Source organism: Phlebotomus papatasi, chromosome 2 (assembly GCF_024763615.1).
Source record: "Phlebotomus papatasi isolate M1 chromosome 2, Ppap_2.1, whole genome shotgun sequence".
In the NCBI taxonomy this organism is placed as follows: domain Eukaryota; kingdom Metazoa; phylum Arthropoda; class Insecta; order Diptera; family Psychodidae; genus Phlebotomus; species Phlebotomus papatasi.
This window is the reverse complement of record NC_077223.1, coordinates 100,265,000-100,281,485: the sequence shown is the minus strand read 5'-3', so window position 1 is coordinate 100,281,485 and position 16,486 is coordinate 100,265,000. Positions and strand designations below refer to the sequence as shown.

The 16,486-nt window shown below is 33.1% G+C and overlaps 2 protein-coding genes across 3 annotated transcripts; one reads left to right on the top strand and one right to left on the bottom strand.

Annotated features, from left to right (window-relative positions):
• Positions 1 to 38: 38 nt before the first annotated feature.
• LOC129800397 (KAT8 regulatory NSL complex subunit 2) lies at positions 39 to 11,144 on the top strand. 2 transcript variants are annotated; one of them, XM_055844743.1, is made up of 6 exons: positions 39 to 415; positions 476 to 672; positions 735 to 903; positions 4,486 to 4,575; positions 5,292 to 5,856; positions 10,800 to 11,144. In XM_055844743.1, exons 1-6 carry the CDS (start codon positions 108 to 110, stop codon positions 11,031 to 11,033), a joined length of 1,563 nt encoding a protein of 520 aa, XP_055700718.1. In that variant the 5' UTR covers positions 39 to 107; the 3' UTR covers positions 11,034 to 11,144. The 2 variants fall into 2 exon arrangements, with proteins under 2 accessions (XP_055700718.1, XP_055700719.1); XM_055844744.1 differs by lacking the exon at positions 4,486 to 4,575.
• LOC129800411 (DAZ-associated protein 2) lies at positions 11,030 to 15,983 on the bottom strand. The gene is made up of 3 exons (XM_055844763.1): positions 15,764 to 15,983; positions 15,301 to 15,653; positions 11,030 to 11,392 (listed from the first exon to the last, which is right to left on the bottom strand). Exons 1-3 carry the CDS (start codon positions 15,798 to 15,800, stop codon positions 11,207 to 11,209), a joined length of 576 nt encoding a protein of 191 aa, XP_055700738.1. The 5' UTR covers positions 15,801 to 15,983; the 3' UTR covers positions 11,030 to 11,206.
• Between the last annotated feature and the right edge of the window lie 503 nt (positions 15,984 to 16,486).

The following is a 16,486-nucleotide window of genomic DNA, read 5'->3' as shown; positions in this document are numbered from 1 at the left end:
TTTCAATATGACAACTCTTTGTACTAATAAAATATTTTTAGTACACGTCGTGTTTTTCACGCCGATTTCGCAATTATTACGTTTCGCGGGTGAAAATCGCGGAAATTATGCAAAATTCTCCGATAAAGAAGGTCAATCACGGTGAAGTTCAACTCCGGAAGCCGCCGATAATCACAGCGGAGGAGGAAAAAGCTCTCAGGGATCAACTTCACCTGGAAATTGAGAACAAAACCAAAGCTTGCTCTTTTTCAAAGTACGATTGCGGTGGGCAGAGGCTTGTGGGCTATGAATACTGCCTGAAGCACATCCTGCAGGATCCCAGAGCACCTTACAAACAGTGTGCTTATGCCTATCCCATCACAGGGAAGAGGTGCCTTCAGCCGGCTCCGAAATACGAATCCAGGAGGAATGTTGCGTGAGTTCTTTCTGACAAAGGCGCACCTTCCCGGAAGTTTCCAATCAATTCCTCTTTCAGATTCACAAACTTCTGCTTCGAGCACAGTCGTCTCAATCAACTATCCAAGACTCAGGCTACCACAGGGAAGCTGAAGCATCTAGAAACCCAGGAATCCTTCCTCAATGAACTCTCGCACTACGTCAAGACCGAACCATCCCAGATTCCTGCCCAGGACACAGAAGTGGACGTTGTGACTCCGTGCCTGGATCCCTTCTGTAAGTATCTTTATATTTCCCAGCCTGTCCTTCCTCACTGAACCAGTTTTCTCTGGTTTCAGTGGAAATCAACAGCCAGGAGATCAATGAAAGGGGCCGGAAGATTCTGGATTATGCTTCCGACAGCTCCACAGATGACGATATGCCGACGATCTCAAACACCTGGAGGGGATATGAGATGGACAACTCGGACAATGAGAGCGTGGACTCCCAAAATGAAGATCTTCTCAAGTAAGTCAAATTTTATTTTATTATTAAAAAAAAGGTGAGATTTCTAAATAAAATTTTGCAATTTAATTTCCTAGACTTTCATTAATATTCAAAATATAATTGCAATATATTACTTGAATAGAAAAATTGCTTTCATAAATTGATAAAAATTTATAGGGGAAAGCGGGGCAACTTATATGAAAAGGCTCCAAAAAATTAAAAAGAAAAAATATCCAAGGGGCAACTCATAAAGAGAAAATAATTGTCATGTGCTTTCTGTTCATAGAAACATGGTGTTTCTTTCCCCTTTGTGTCACAAAAATTGTGTTTCTTGGATGTTTCTGTGTTTCTTGAAACATTTATAAAATAATTCTAAAAATTTTTCTAGTTTCCAAAAACATTTCTTGAAACGTTTCAGTGTTCCTTGAATTTGTTTTTCGCTTCACAGAAATCATTTCGCATTTTTCATGATCTTTCGCAGTTCTCTGAATGGTTTCTGTGTTTCTTGCAACTCTGTTTCTAGAAACATGGTGTTTCTTGCTATTTTTTTATATAATGGCCTCAATTCTGAGACCAAGATCGAGATGAAGAAAATTTCAAAATTTTGGAATTCTTAAATCAAAAAGTCAAGATCAAGGTCAAATCTGTCAAATGTCTTGCAATCTTGAAATCCAAGACACAAACCGTGTGGATATCAAGTGCAGCTAGTTGTTAACACTGTGTTGGCCGGGTTTTGCTACACTCGACTCTTCGTTATCCGGCTGACTGGGAAACAAAATGACATTTAGGTTTTTTGAATGATCAACGGTTTTTGTATTTTGTACTGTGTGAATTTATTTTCTGTCTGACAAAGAACAAGAGAATTTTCTTCATGGTGTGCTTATGTTTCATTTTTTATCAGAGTATGTATTAAAAACTTCGATACAATAATAATTATACTTTAATTCACTCTGGACAAACTGTATGCTTCGTAAAAAATCGTTTTGAATACATCAACCGCCAGTGTTTGGCAGCTGTCACCCGGATAACGAAGTGCCGGATAACGAAGAACTGAGTGTATTCTGAAACCAATTACAGTAGACTCTCACTCAATCGGCTCTTTTTCAATCGGGCGACAAATTTTGTTGACAATTTTCACGTTTAATTATGAAGCTAATTCGCTCAAACTCGCTGTAGTTCTTCCTATTTTATCGTGATACTTTATAATTGAGCACTTTTTGTGGAATTTACAAAGGATTTGACGCTCAATTTTATCGCTAAACCGGATGACATTTCGCCCCATATTCCCGATTGAGAGAGAGTCTACTGTATTACAAAATTTCAAGACGTCAAATGTCTTGTTTTCTTTAAATAATCCAAGAACCTCTCGGAGGTATTTGGAATTTTCAAGATAAAACTAACAATTTGAAGAGTTTCATATGGAAATTACTCTTGATGAGGAATATTTCTACACAAAAACAGAATTACTATGATAAATACTGCATTTAGTCTTGTAATTTAATCGATATGGTACATTATTTCTAGATAGATGTTCGCATCGAAGTACAACACCCTAGAATACCTGCAAAAGTATCACATCTTCCATAAGCATTTCAGAGTTTATCATACGTCACAAGTTTTGTTTGCACTTAATTTACTCTCGATTATGGCCTCTCATAATTATTTAATACAACTTATAATTAATTTTCCTAATTTATGTGATGAAATTTCAACAAATTCAGCACAGAAATGAAGATATTTGTCAGAAATGACGTTTCGTTATGGAAAATCTTGAAATTTTGGTTTTAGCTAAGACAATTTAAGTTCCATAAAATACTTCGCGTCAGAATATAATATCTTGATTTTGGAAATATTTGACAGCTTGAAATTTTTTCTTGATCTTGGTCTCAGAATTGAGGCCAATGTCACAATAATTACATTTCTAGTACGTTTCCGTGTTCTGTGTGAAACCTTTCACGAAACCCGATAAACCTAAGAATTGCGAAGCGAAACTCGAGAAACCAGAAACTCTTCCAAGTAAATATAGAAATGAATTACCCCTTAATTTCCAGATTTTCCAGAAGAGTTCCATAATTTCTTGGATGCATTCTAGTGTTTTATAGTTGAGAAATCCGAAAAAGTTAAAATAACATTCCGGAAATGTTAATTTTACCCTGCAGTATTGATCCGAAATCGGCGTAAATATTATGCTTTTTATGTGTATTAGGAGATAAAGTTACCCTTTTTCATGTTAATTTTACCCTTAAAAAGGTGTAAAATTAACATTAAAAAATGTTGATATATTTTTACACCTAAAAAGTGTTAAAATTATGAGGAAAAAAGTTAATCGCACCCCCGTTTTTTTCTCAGTGATAAAACGCTAGAAACACCTATAAAATTTGATTGAAAATTTTTTTCGTATATTTTTGGACTCGTTTTTGTGTTTTTAGAGTTTTTTTTGTGTTTCTTGTTTTAGTCTTCGCATTTCTAGGAATATTTCCGCGTTTCTGGGAATATTTTCGCCTTTCTAGGAACGTTTCTGAATTTGTGAAAATGTTTCTGTGTTCTCTTTTTAATTCATTCATGTCAATGTTTTTAAAGACGTTTCCCGAATTTGTTGAAACGGTTTTTATCTTCTTTTCCGTGTTTTTTTTTTAATATTTCCGTGAGAGTATTCATGTTAAAGAGGCGTTTCCGTGATTCTAGGAACGTTTTCATGTCAAGATCTCCGTTTTCCTCTAGAACCGTTTCTATTGAAACGTTTATTTGTTTTGTCTCTCAATTCATTTCCGTTTTTTCTTTAAAATATGTTTTCGTAGTTTTTGGATGAGTTTCTGCACTTTTAAATCCCTTTAAGTGTCTTAAAACACGTCTTCGTTTTTATTTGAAGGTTTTCGTGCTTCTAGATGAATCTTTGTGTTTCTGTAAGGAACAACTAAATGGCCTCTACACACTAGAGAAATTTATGTCCATATTGATGCAAATTCTAAGGTAATGCTGTATAAGCTAGCGGGCCTTTCGCGGCGGAACCAGTATTAATTTTATACTAATTTAGAAACGGTTCCATATTTCTTAAATAAGTTTCTCTGTTTTTAAAGGTCTTTTCTTTATTCTTGGATGAGATTTCATGTTTTGGTAAATGTTTTCATGTTTCTTGAACGCATTTTCGCATTTCTAACAACTTTCTTGAGGTGTTTCACTGTTTTGCGTACGTTTTTGTAAACCTGTTTCTTAAAACGTTTTCGTGTTTCTTGCATCATAATTCGTGTTTCTTGAGTACGATGTCTGTATTTAGATATTTAGAAGAATCCAAAACTTTTGAATTTGGATATCTTCCGCGGAATCCTTCCAAAGAATTTCCCTGGAAAAATTTCCGAAATTCCGGGGAATAATCGGCGGGACTGTATGCTAAATTTCTTGTGGAACTTTCATTGCAATTAGCTGTACGGTATTTTTGGTATCCATTGTTGCCCTGTTTGCCCCTAAATTAAAGCTGAAAAAAGTTTTAACAGCATATCCAACAAAATTATTACAGGAACTGTTTGAGAACTATCAAAAATCACATTTAGAATCTAGGTTTAGTCTTAAGATGTAAAAATTATGAGTTATTTGAATTTTTATCAGGTCATCGAGGAACTTTGTGGCCGACTCATCAAGCACTGAAAAAAGTGCTTTAAGCGGCCCAAGTTCTTGTTCAAGCCAACATGAAAAAGGGTATTTCCCATTTTTAATTACATTTTGCTTTTCCTTCATCATAAATTGTGCATTTCTTTTAACTAAATTGAGAAATTAAAGTAGAATTAAGCGCCCCATAGCGCATTTCTGCAGTAAAATCCATGGAATTCCTAAGGAAAATCCATGGATTTTCTAAGACATTTTCTATAAGAATTCCTTAGAAAGTTTGAGTAATTTAGAAGTGTTTCAATAAATTTCATTTATTCGAACGCTGCATGAGAGAGTTATGGAAGGTTTCTTAGGAAAGTTCATACGAACGTCAGGTGGAAATGTGGTGGACTTTTCCATGGCAATTCCTTTATGGAAGATTGCGCTATGGGGCAGAATAATTATGATATTCCAATGAAAAAAATGAACATGATTTTTTTTAGCACTTTACTGTTCTCAAGTACTTCTGCGTTATCGACTTTTCTCTGTGTTGGTTTCTGTCTCGACTGATTTTATTCAGTCTTTGCTGTGCTCTAAAAGTACCAGATAGTCGTGACAGGAACCAACTCCAGAAAAGTCGATAACGCAGATGCACTTCAGAACAGTGAAGCACCTAAAGAAACATGTTAATTTTTCATAGGAATTGCACCATAATTCCATTCAAATCATGCATAAGCTTCTCATTCTCTCAGAAGAGAAAAGGATAAGGAAGTTTAATTGGGATGAGATTATGGAAGAATCTCATGACAATCTCTGCGATTTTGCAGACACGCCAGCATTTACACGACAGAAGAGGCCACAATGATCACAAAGCAAAAACTGATAAGGCTTCAGTCTCTTTACGTCGATCAGTTTGAGCGTCTGCATCATGTGCTGCGCGAGAAGCGTAGAAAGTATCTGCATTCGCTGCGTCGCGAGAGAGAAACATACTGTAGCATTCACAATCAGTCACGTGATACGCCGAGAGAGCGTAGGCTGTACAGAAAGCTAAAGGCTCTCAATCAGTATCACAAGAAACACGGGGTAGAGGCTGTGTTGCACAGGAAGAGGCTCGAGAGGAGGAATAAGGCAATAGTTGGCCTGGCCCAGAAGACACCATTTCACAACAGATGCACCTTCACGGAGGGCGGCGTGAAGTGCAACGAGAGATCAATTCCGTGCTGCAAGTTTTGCAAGAAGCATATACTCGAGGACAAGAAGCAAGTGCTCTTTAGGGCCTGTGGCGTGGAGAAGAGTGGCGTTGTTTGTCAAGAAGCCGTCCCCGTGATTTACGATGATGCCACATGCGTCTTGCACATTGACATGCCACCAGCGAGATCCTACGTCCTGAAGGTGAGTGGAAACATTTTCAAGCTGCAAAATGCTGCTTTATATTTGAAGATCGTGATCTATGTACTAAAGTTCTCAATAAAAATGAGTGAAAGTGCCTCATGCAGTCGACAAAATCATTCTCATTTGATTAAATGCTGATCTAGCGTCGAATATATTTTAAGTTCTAATGATCTCATATTTCAATTTTCTTGAAAAGAAAGGAAAATATAATGATGCTACTCCAATGAAAAATTAAAAGGGGAAAATCTGTCTCCTAAACATTTTTTAGTACTTTACTGTTCTCAAGTGCTTCTGCATTATCGACTTTTCTTTGTGTTGGCTTCTTTTTCGACTTTTTTCTCAGTCCTCTCCGTGTACTAAAACCACAAAACAGTCGTGACAAGACCGAACATAAGAAAAGTCGATAATGTAGAAGAACTTGAGAACAGTAAAGTGCTAAAAAACATGTTCATTTTTCAATGGAATAGCGCCATTACCGACTTTTCTTTGTGTTGGTTCCTGTCGCGACTGTTTTAGAACATAGCGAGGAATAAAAAAAATATTCAGGAGAAAAATTCCCCTTTTCATTTTTCATTGGTCCAGCAGTAATAGCACCATAATTCCAAACTTTAAAAACTAATTATTTAAAATACAATTATGTATTTTTCTTTTATAAAATGCCTGTAATTTAAAGAATTTTTATTTTTTAAATTTTCTGTTTTTAATACAGAAAAAAGTCATTCGCCAATTTCTTAATTTTTATTCATTCTAAAAAAATGTTTTAAAAGTAAATAAACTTATTCTTTTTGAAAACATTGCTTTATTAAAATTTTTTTTCGTAAAATATATATTTTAGTCCTTTTAACAGAAAATTTGGTTTATTTTAAAAACATGTTTGGCAATAATTTATATCTAGTCTTTACTTATTTTTATCAGCAAATACTTTTTTTTCAAAATAAACTATTCTAATGTTTCTTAAAATTTTTATTTTTTTTATAAATTCTTCTATTATATTTCTAACAATTATGTTTTTTCATCTTGATCTTATTTGCGAATATTTTAATGTTTTCTGACCAAGTTTATAAGGTTGGAATTTCTTTAAAATCTTTTAGCTTTCTCAAATAACATTTTGTCAAATAAATAAAAGAATTTATTTTTTTAAGACCGCTCAAAATTAAATAAAAATGCTGATTTATGAAATACAGTTTTAAGATATTTTTTTTAAATGACCGATATAAACCTAAAGAATTCTACTTTTTTTCTTTTAATTAAAAGAGACAAAAAATCATATTTCAACAATTTTTTTTAAATTTTTTATTTAGTTTTAATTTTATTTATTTTTTTAATGAGTTTAATTCAATATTTATTATTTTTAAAATATTTTTTCGACTATTTTTATTTTTGAATTCAGAATTTTTTTGTCAATATTGTCCAACGCTCGATAAATTTTGTTTGTAAACATGTTTTCAAAATTTTATATGAGAGAGAGCGAGATGACTAAATCTTGCTTTCATTTACTCTCATTTAAATGTCAAAAACATGTTTACAACATAAAAGTTATTGTGCGTTGGACATATCTTTTAAAAATGTTATTATGCCCAATGCATAGTAACTTTTATTTTTTGAACATGTTTTTAACATTCCAGTAAGAGTTAATGAGATCTAGATCTATAGTTATCTCGCTTACTCTTATAGGAAATTTTAATAACATATTTATAAATAAAAGTTATTGTCGCTGGGCATTATTATTATCAAAAGAATTGTTTTTTTTTCAAAAGTAAAATATGGGCTTTTTTTAAAGTCTTCTAGTATTTTTTTTATTTTTCGCTTGAAACAAAAATTATTTTAGTTTTCAAATTGTTTTTTTTTTTTAATAATAAAGTAATTTTTTATTAGTTTTTTTTTGTGAAAATAGTGTTGATTGAAATTTAAAAGTTTACAAATTAAAAACTTGCCAAATTTAAAATATAATTTAAAATTTCTTTGTGCTAACTTTTATTTTTATTTAAAAATGTTTTGTTTTTGACAATATTTTATTTATAATAGGGTTCATGAATTTTCTTTCAATTTTTATTTTCAAAATTAAAAAGATACTATTTCTTGAAATTGTTTTTTTCCTTTCTTTTTACTAAAAATTGTATTTTAAACTATTATTAAAAAAATAGTTTTGACTTAATTTAATTTGAATTTTTTTTTATAAAGTTAATATGATTTTTTTGAGATATTAAAAATCCTCAATTTTTATTAAATGAAATTAAAAAAAAATAGGTTTTTAAAATCTTTTGGATTTCTACTTTTATTATAAAAATTAAAAAAAAAAACATCTTTAAAAAACAAAATAAGAACCATCAGGAATTAGCGGAGTTTACTTTTATTTCTAATTAACTAGCTTTCTTTTAAAAATATTTGTTTTTTAATAGAAAATTTATTTTAAATTTCTTAAACGTTACAATTACCTAAATAACCTAATAATTAATGCCTCTAAAATATTTTAATTTAGTAATTTAATTAATAATTTTTTTATTCATTATAAAATAATAATTTTTTGTTTGTAAATGCGTAAAAAAATTAAAAATGCTGAATATTTTTTATCATTTGAAAATAAACATAACTCCCCCTGTAACCTAATTAAAAAATTTCTTCAAAATCTTTTGGAGGTTTAATTTTCGTTTTGGGAATAAAATTCTTTTTGAAAACCAAAAATTATCTAATTTATTAATTTAAATTTATTAATTTTTTTGATTTTTTTTAAATTTGCCAAATTTGCTTACAAGGGAGGTCATCGAGTCATCAAATTCAGATTGGCTTCATATTGAGAACATAGACGCGGATAGGGATCATAAGGATCGTGTCATACTCAAAAAGTGCTAAATTTTTTTTTCCTTTGCAAAAAAAGCAATCAAAGGATTCCATAAAATGTTAATGATAAAGAAAGTTCTAGAGAGTCAGCAGGAGCAGTCGTGGTGCAGCGGGCTAGCGGACGGTGTTTATAACGCAAAGGTCCCGAGTTCGATTCTTGCTTTGTGCCGCCTTATTGTTTTTTCTTCTTCTATTATTTTTTATCTGTTTTTTTTTGTCGGATTTTTTTTTCATTGACCGTAATTTTTCCTTAGTGTATCTATATTTGCTTTGCACTGTAATATACTCCTAATATGAATGTTTAACTAAAGTAAGTGTCTTAAAAGTTCTTCAACGCGTCTGCTTGTTTTAATTTTTTTTTAAGGAATAGAAATTAAGAATTCATCCATATACGGTCTTATTGGTCCTAGATATACATAGCGTTATTTTTATTTGCTTTTTTAAATCACTTGCCTAAGCAATGTGTCATGCATAATATCTCAATAAATCTATGCACAAGAGATAGAGAATTTAAAAAACACTCACTCATTTTTAATCAATTGTCTGCAGAAAGATTTAAATGCAGTTTCAAATATGCATGGCACAAATCAGGATATGTTGATGAGAGGCCCGAAAAATTTGAAAATCCAAGTCAATACTGTTTTACAAAAGTTTATTTGGAAACTTGCTCTCAAACTGATTGTGAAAGCATATCTTTTATTCGATGTGCACATTGTGACTGTACATTCTGTTTTAATCATTTCTTTACAGAAATCCACATGCACTAATTAGTTATTAAACTAATTTGTGCATTGAGGACTTTTGTAAAGAAATGATTAAAACAGAGGACAATGTTCACAATGAGCACACCGAATTAAAGTATGACTCACAATCAATTTAGGCAAAAGCTCCCAATAAACTTTTTCAAAACAATATTGAATTGAATTTTCAAATTATAACAAAATTCAACATATCTTGATTTTGTGCAGATTGCTAATTATAATAATTCTCTATCGCTTTGTGCATAGATTTATTGAGATATTATGCAAGACACATTGCTTAGGCAAGTGATTTAAAAAAGCAAATAAAAATAACGCTATGTATATCTAGGACCAATAAGACCGTATATGGATGAATTCTTAATTTCTATTCCTTAAAAAAAAAATTAAAACAAGCAGACGCGTTGAAGAACTTTTAAGACACTTACTTTAGTTAAACATTCATATTAGGAGTATATTACAGTGCAAAGCAAATATAGATACACTAAGAAAAAATTACGGTCAATGAAAAAAAAATCCGACAAAAAAAAACAGATAAAAAAATAATAGAAGAAAAAAAACAATAAGGCGGCACAAAGCAAGAATCGAACTCGGGACCTTTGCGTTGTAAACACCGTCCGCTAGCCCGCTGCACCACGACTGCTCCTGCTGGCTCTCTAGAACTTTCTTTATCATTAACATTTTATGGAATCCTTTGATTGCTTTTTTTGCAAAGGAAAAAAAAATTTAGCACTTTTTGAGTATGACACGATCCTTATGATCCCTATCCGCGTCTATGTTCTCAATATGAAGCCAATCTGAATTTGATGACTCGATGACCTCCCTTGTTAGAAAAATTTAGTTTAAAAAGTAAAAAAAAAAGTCCTAAAACAATACTTAACTCTTTCGTCTCTTTTGGGACTCTGAGTACCCAAAGCAGCATATGAATGTTCTGTGAAAAACAATGTTTTTTAATTATTCAGAACTGAGAAAAATTCAATTCTTTTGGATGATTAAAAACTATAAGGATGTCCAAATGTAAGATATTTTTTGTAGGACCTCAATTAATTCCTGAGCTTAGATTTTTTAATTAAAAATATCTAAGCTCAGGAATTAATTGAGGTCATATAAAAAATATCTTACATTGGACTTTCCTTTAGTTTGTAATCATCCAGTAGTATAGGATTTTTATCAGTTCTAAATAATTAAAAAACATTGTTTTTCACAGAACACTCATATGCTGCTTTGGGTACTCTCAGAGTCCCAAAAGAGACGAAAGAGTTTAAAAAAAACTTTTATATTTTTTTTTTAAATACCAACCTGAATATGCTCCAACAAAGAAAAATCTCTCAAAATTCCTTTTCCCAGAAATACGAATCTGAATCAGAGGAAGATGAGCCACCGGCCAAAGTGAAGACGCTGGAAATCAAAGAGGAGAAATCCCTGGCTCATCCAGATGACGACGTCCTTCCGCCCGTGAGCAGTGAAGCCTCCTGCTCCAAGATGGAAGTAGCCCAGGAAGTGGAGATCAAAGAGGAGTTCGTGGCGCCAACAGAGGAAGTGCCAGCAATTGCCAAGGAGGAAGAAATCAAGATGGATTGAAGGCGCAAATTTCAATAAATTTTATTTCAATATTTCAGAGTTCGCGAGAAAAAAAGAGCGCAAAAATAATTGTCTGTAATGTATAAAATAAAAAACAGAGATTGGAAAACACGTGGAGAGTCTTCTCTGGGAGAAGAGGGCGTGTGCTTCCTGCTGCTGCTGGCCCCCCGGAATCACCAGAAGGTGAAGCCAGCGCCTTTGCCGCCGGTGAAGAAGTTGTTCTTTGGCTTCTGCACTTGCACAGGCTGGCCCTGCATGGCCGCCAATTGGGCGGCTGTGGGTCCGTAGCCTGGGGGCGGGGGTGGCACGGAGAACGAGCCGCCGGCACTGAATCTAGCTCCTGGATCAAAGAGCGCCACCTGCGGGATGGAAAAGTCACACAAAAGGGTTCACTTTTGTCTCAATGTTTCACTTAAAGGTTTCATGAAAATTTCAAAGCAGGAAGGAAAGTTTCTTGCAACATTTTTTCCAGGGTGTTTCACTTAAAAAGGTTTGTAAAAGTAGTTCTGCAGAGATTTTTTTAAAGTTTTATTTTAAATTAATTTTACCAAAGTTTTTTTTTTTAGTATTATTCTGAAATTAAGGACTGAAGCGCTGTGAAATATGAGTGAAATTGATTTTTCTTCCCAATTTTGTCAAAATAGCGAATGAACTTATTTTTGACAAATAGCATATTTAGAAAGTTTTTTTTTTCAAAGTTTGCCAATAATATTAGTAATATTTTTTTGTATTATTTTTAGAGGATTTCTTAAATCAAATTTAGATGTCTATTCAGTTGATCAATATTTGTTTGAAAATTGGACTTTTAACCAATTTGACTGAACGTTTTAACCAAAAGTTTGCCATTTAAAATTTAAACTCTAGTTTCGGTCGTCTATTCACCCTTGCTTTTCGTAAGCTTGTCTTTAAGAATTATCTTTAGACCATCTGTTAGGTAACCTTATAATTACTAAACCTTCCTTAAGTCCTAGAATTAAAGCAAAGCTTATAAAAACAGAGGTACAAAGTCACCTGCATCTACGGTACTACATAGTTGCAAGATAAAATAAGCCTATTTCTTTTATTCTGAAAATGAAGACAATTTTTAAAACAATGAACTGTGTAATTGGAATATTTAGCCCACAATCATGCGATAAATTTTTAAACTTTAAAATCTTTTCACCGACAGAATTTTTCTGAAAATAATTTTTCATTTCTTAAAACATAAAAAGAAAACAAGAAAGTCTAACCCCTTTATGACACTTTGATGACTTCTGCCCTAGATACACTTACGACTTAAGCCGAGAGACGACTTAGTGGAAAATGATGGAAATGTAGTTTGAACATTATTTCTAATATTATTACGCTAAGCCGTTTCTCGGCTAATCCTTAGGTCTGTCAAAGCCCTTCTCCTCATATTTGTGTGTTTTATGGCTTCTACACACTAAAGAAATTTACGTGCATATTGAAACAAGTTCCCTACTTTTGTGTAGGAAGAACTCTTCAAAATAAACATAAATGTGTGTAGCGTGTAGAAGAAATTAGTCTACTAAAATTGAACAAAAATTAAGGAATTATAGACTTCTTCTTCTTCGCTTTATAGTTTTAGGCCGGACGTTCTGTCAACATCCACACATCCTGAATTATAGACAATTGAATTTCAACTTATTATAAATTTTTTATACAGTAGACTCGCTAATTCGGCTCTTTTAAGATCGGGCTACTTTTTAATTCGGGCATCAGTTAAATTTGAAAAAAAGTTTATCGACATTTTTTAAGTTTTCAAATGAATATAATATTCTGAAATTTGGAATGTTCGTCTTAGTTATGATGTGATTTTGCATTATAAAGAGAGTTTCTCAAAAACTCGTTGCATTTCAAACAATTTTGTGCCCGAATTTCTCTCTAATTCGGGTGAAATTTCGGTCCCAAATGCCCGAATTTGAGAGTCTACTGTAATTGACAAATTTGATCTGACATGTCTAAGAATTTCAATAGCTTGATAGGTCTTCAACGTTTCAACAGGTCAGTCCATAAATCCGTAGCATGACGCATAGATAGCGCCACTGTTAGAAACCTCAATATGTCTCAAATCAGTCATTTTCGAATGATATGCCTCAATAAACTTTTATTGCAATCGGACTATTCTGGTCTCAAGTTAGAGCTGTTAGAAGCAACCAATTTAAGTGATTTTCTTTTGTCTCTTTTAGGACTCTGAATACCCATGAAAAAAACATTTTTTTGGACTATTTAGAATCGATAAAAATGCTATTCTTGTGGATAATTACAAACTAGGGAAATGTTGGCATGGTTCGCACAGAGTGAACCTTCAAACAACGCAAATTTTCTCTTTATTTACAAAGAGCTAGTTTGTCATTTCTTAACCATAAGATAGATAATTATTAACCTAATGAATCGAGATGAGAAATAGTAAGTCAGCTGTGCGAACCATGCCTACATTCCCCTAAAGATGTCCAAATCTAGGATATCTTTTTCAGGATCTCAATTCCTGAGCCAAGATATTGTAGGTCAAAAATCGTGAATTTTCGAATTTCTGCTTCACTGCAAATATTGTGATTTTCTTTTTTGATATTTCTAGACCAGAATAAGGAAAAATCTCTCGGAGTCAATAAGTATGATAACTAACAAACAAATTGCATAAATTTGGAAAATAAATCAGTCTTAAATTTTCTAAAAACCTGGTCAAACTTTTTGTGTACACTCGTCCCCAAAAATATACACGTCAAATGTAACGGTTCTCACCTATTTTCGCCATCTCATTTTTGACACCACAACTTTGTAAACTTAATTTTAAGCGGAGGAGCGGCATTTTTGACAATTTACTCGATGATTTTGACACTTGGTAATGCGAGAGAAATGTGTTTTAAAGTGTTATTGTGCGAAATAATGAGGAATCTATTGGCAAGCAGAAATTTGGTGTCTTCTTGACCACTTTCTGGACAACCTAGAAAATACTGGTCAGTAATTCATCTTGTTTTAGTAATCAACATCGTCTGAGTGTCCTCTGACACGCAAAAATAATTCACAAAATCGATAATATTGGCTTTGGGAAAATTGAAGTTTGTCACCTTTTCGTTTTTTTCTCGACAAAGGACAGTTTGTCCCATTGTATTCCGAATTGTAATAATTCAGTGTCAGTAAACTGACTTACTGAAATGATCTGTTATTCATATTTTCAAGACAAAACACAGCTTTTGAGCGCAGATTTAAAGATATTAAAACTTAAATATTTATCTGAATTGAAGTGTAACTCTTGAAATTTTGACCACTAAAATTTTCATATTATGCAATATGAACGTCAGATTTAATTTTGACATTAGTGCCTGCAGCACATTTTTTGGATCAGGAAAATTTGTTGAAATCAAAATTCACATCCCTTTTTGTCTGTCAAATGTTTTTCATACGACTATCACATTCTTTTGCACTTTTTATTTATTTTTTTTTAACATCACAAAAAATTCAATTTACAGTAGACTCTCAATAGGGCATTGGGGCAAAGTGTCATCCAAATTATCGATAGATTTGGGCTTTGGGCGTCAGAGTCATTCTAAATTCTATAAAAAGCGCTCAATTATAAAGAATCATGATAAAATAGGAAGAACTACAGCGAATTTGAGCAAATTTGCTTCAAAATTAAACGTAAAAATTGTCAACAAAATTTTTCATCCGATTGAAAAAGAGCCGATTGAGCGAGAGTCTACTGTAGTTCAATCTATTTTGGAACACGAAAACATTCAATTTCATTGTAATTTGACGATTTTTTTTCCTGACTTAAAAGAATTTTTAAGAAAATATTAAAATATTTCAAGCTTTCTTTATCTCAGAATTGACAAGTTAATTTTATAAAATATTATTCTTCAAATTTCGATTGACTGATTAGTTTAGAATTATTTACGAATTTCCATTATCTCTACTACGAATTATAGTAAATAAGTAATTATCATGAAAAGTTTATAATATTAAAATCATTTTTAATTTCTCAATTATACTCATTTTATGATAAAAGACTCAATTTATTCTTATCAATATTCTTCTTAAAAATCTTAAGCGAATCGCGAAATCATATTTTTACAATCTGTTTTTTTTTTTCGGGCTTTGCAATTAGAAAATGAGAAAAACAATATCCGGAACTTTCTAATAGTTAAAAAATCGCTAAAATTACAATTTTTCAATAAATCCGAAATGTTTCACGAAAGTTTCAGTAAAACCTCGGAAAAGCTGCAAGCCTAAAGTGACGAAAGTGAAGGAAGAATGTGATAAAACTTACCTGGGGCACGGTCTGCTGTGCAAAAGCGGGCGGCGGGCCCGCGGGAACGGGCTGGACCTGGAATGTGGGTGGGGCGGCAAAGGGGGGCGGATAGATGGCACCGGGCACCTGATGGGGCGCATAGGAAGGGGCCGCCATACCGGGCGGAACCCCAGCAAAGGCGCCAGAGTGCGCAGGATAGACGGGGGGCATGTTCTGCTGCATCACATGATCATAGCTTGGTGGAGGGCCCCACATTGGGGCACCCTCCGGACGCGGGTGGTAGAAGTCCGCCGGCACCTGTGGCCACTGTTGATAGTGCGGAGCTGTCGGGGGTGGCCCATTTGGAGCTGGAGCAAAACCACCCGGACCAGCTGAAACAGAAAAAAATCGTTTAAAAAATCCCGAGAAAATTTTCAATCTCAGCTGAAGCAAAAAAAAGGGACTCCTTCTTGTCAGCCATCGAGCTTAAATCAAAACTCACCAAAGTCCTTCATGTCCTTCTTCTCGCTGTTAAACATTCTGTGATATCTGTCGCATGTGCACTGTTCCAGGGATGATTCAACTAATTGAGCGATAAAACGGCACTTGAGAGATTACAGAGCAAATTTCACAGAATTTCTTCAGCACTTTTTGTTTTGCTTTGACAGCCACAATCAACTTTTTTTCGGCCTTGCTTTTTCCCCCTCCACCGAATGCCACCCGAACACGTTTTTAGTACACACGAAGGCGACACGAAAGGGCCGTCTGGCAACACTTTCACTATCGCGCGCGTCTTTTTCCGCTCTCGCAAAACTGCCCCAGAAAATTTTCCTTTTCGCGAAAAGTGAAATTGTGTGAAAAATAATAGACAAAAGTGTTTAATTGAATCAACTATAATTTGCAAAATGCTAGAAGTCTGATAAATAGATAGGATTTGTCATGTCGATCTGTTTCTCTGCAACATCCGCCGAAGGATCTGAGCAAAGGTAAGTGCAATGTTTTCTATCACATTTTCTATAGTTTTTCATTCTTTTATTTATTAAAATGATTGATAAAGAATATGTTTAGGAGATGATGTTGTAATCCAATTATTGAGGAAGAAATTCTAAAGGAAGTTCCTAGCAATTTGAATTTTAATCTTTACCCTTTTCGCGCATCCCATGCAAAGCTATTATAACAAAAAAATTCTATAAAAATTTTTAATCTCAAAATTGTCTCCGTCTCG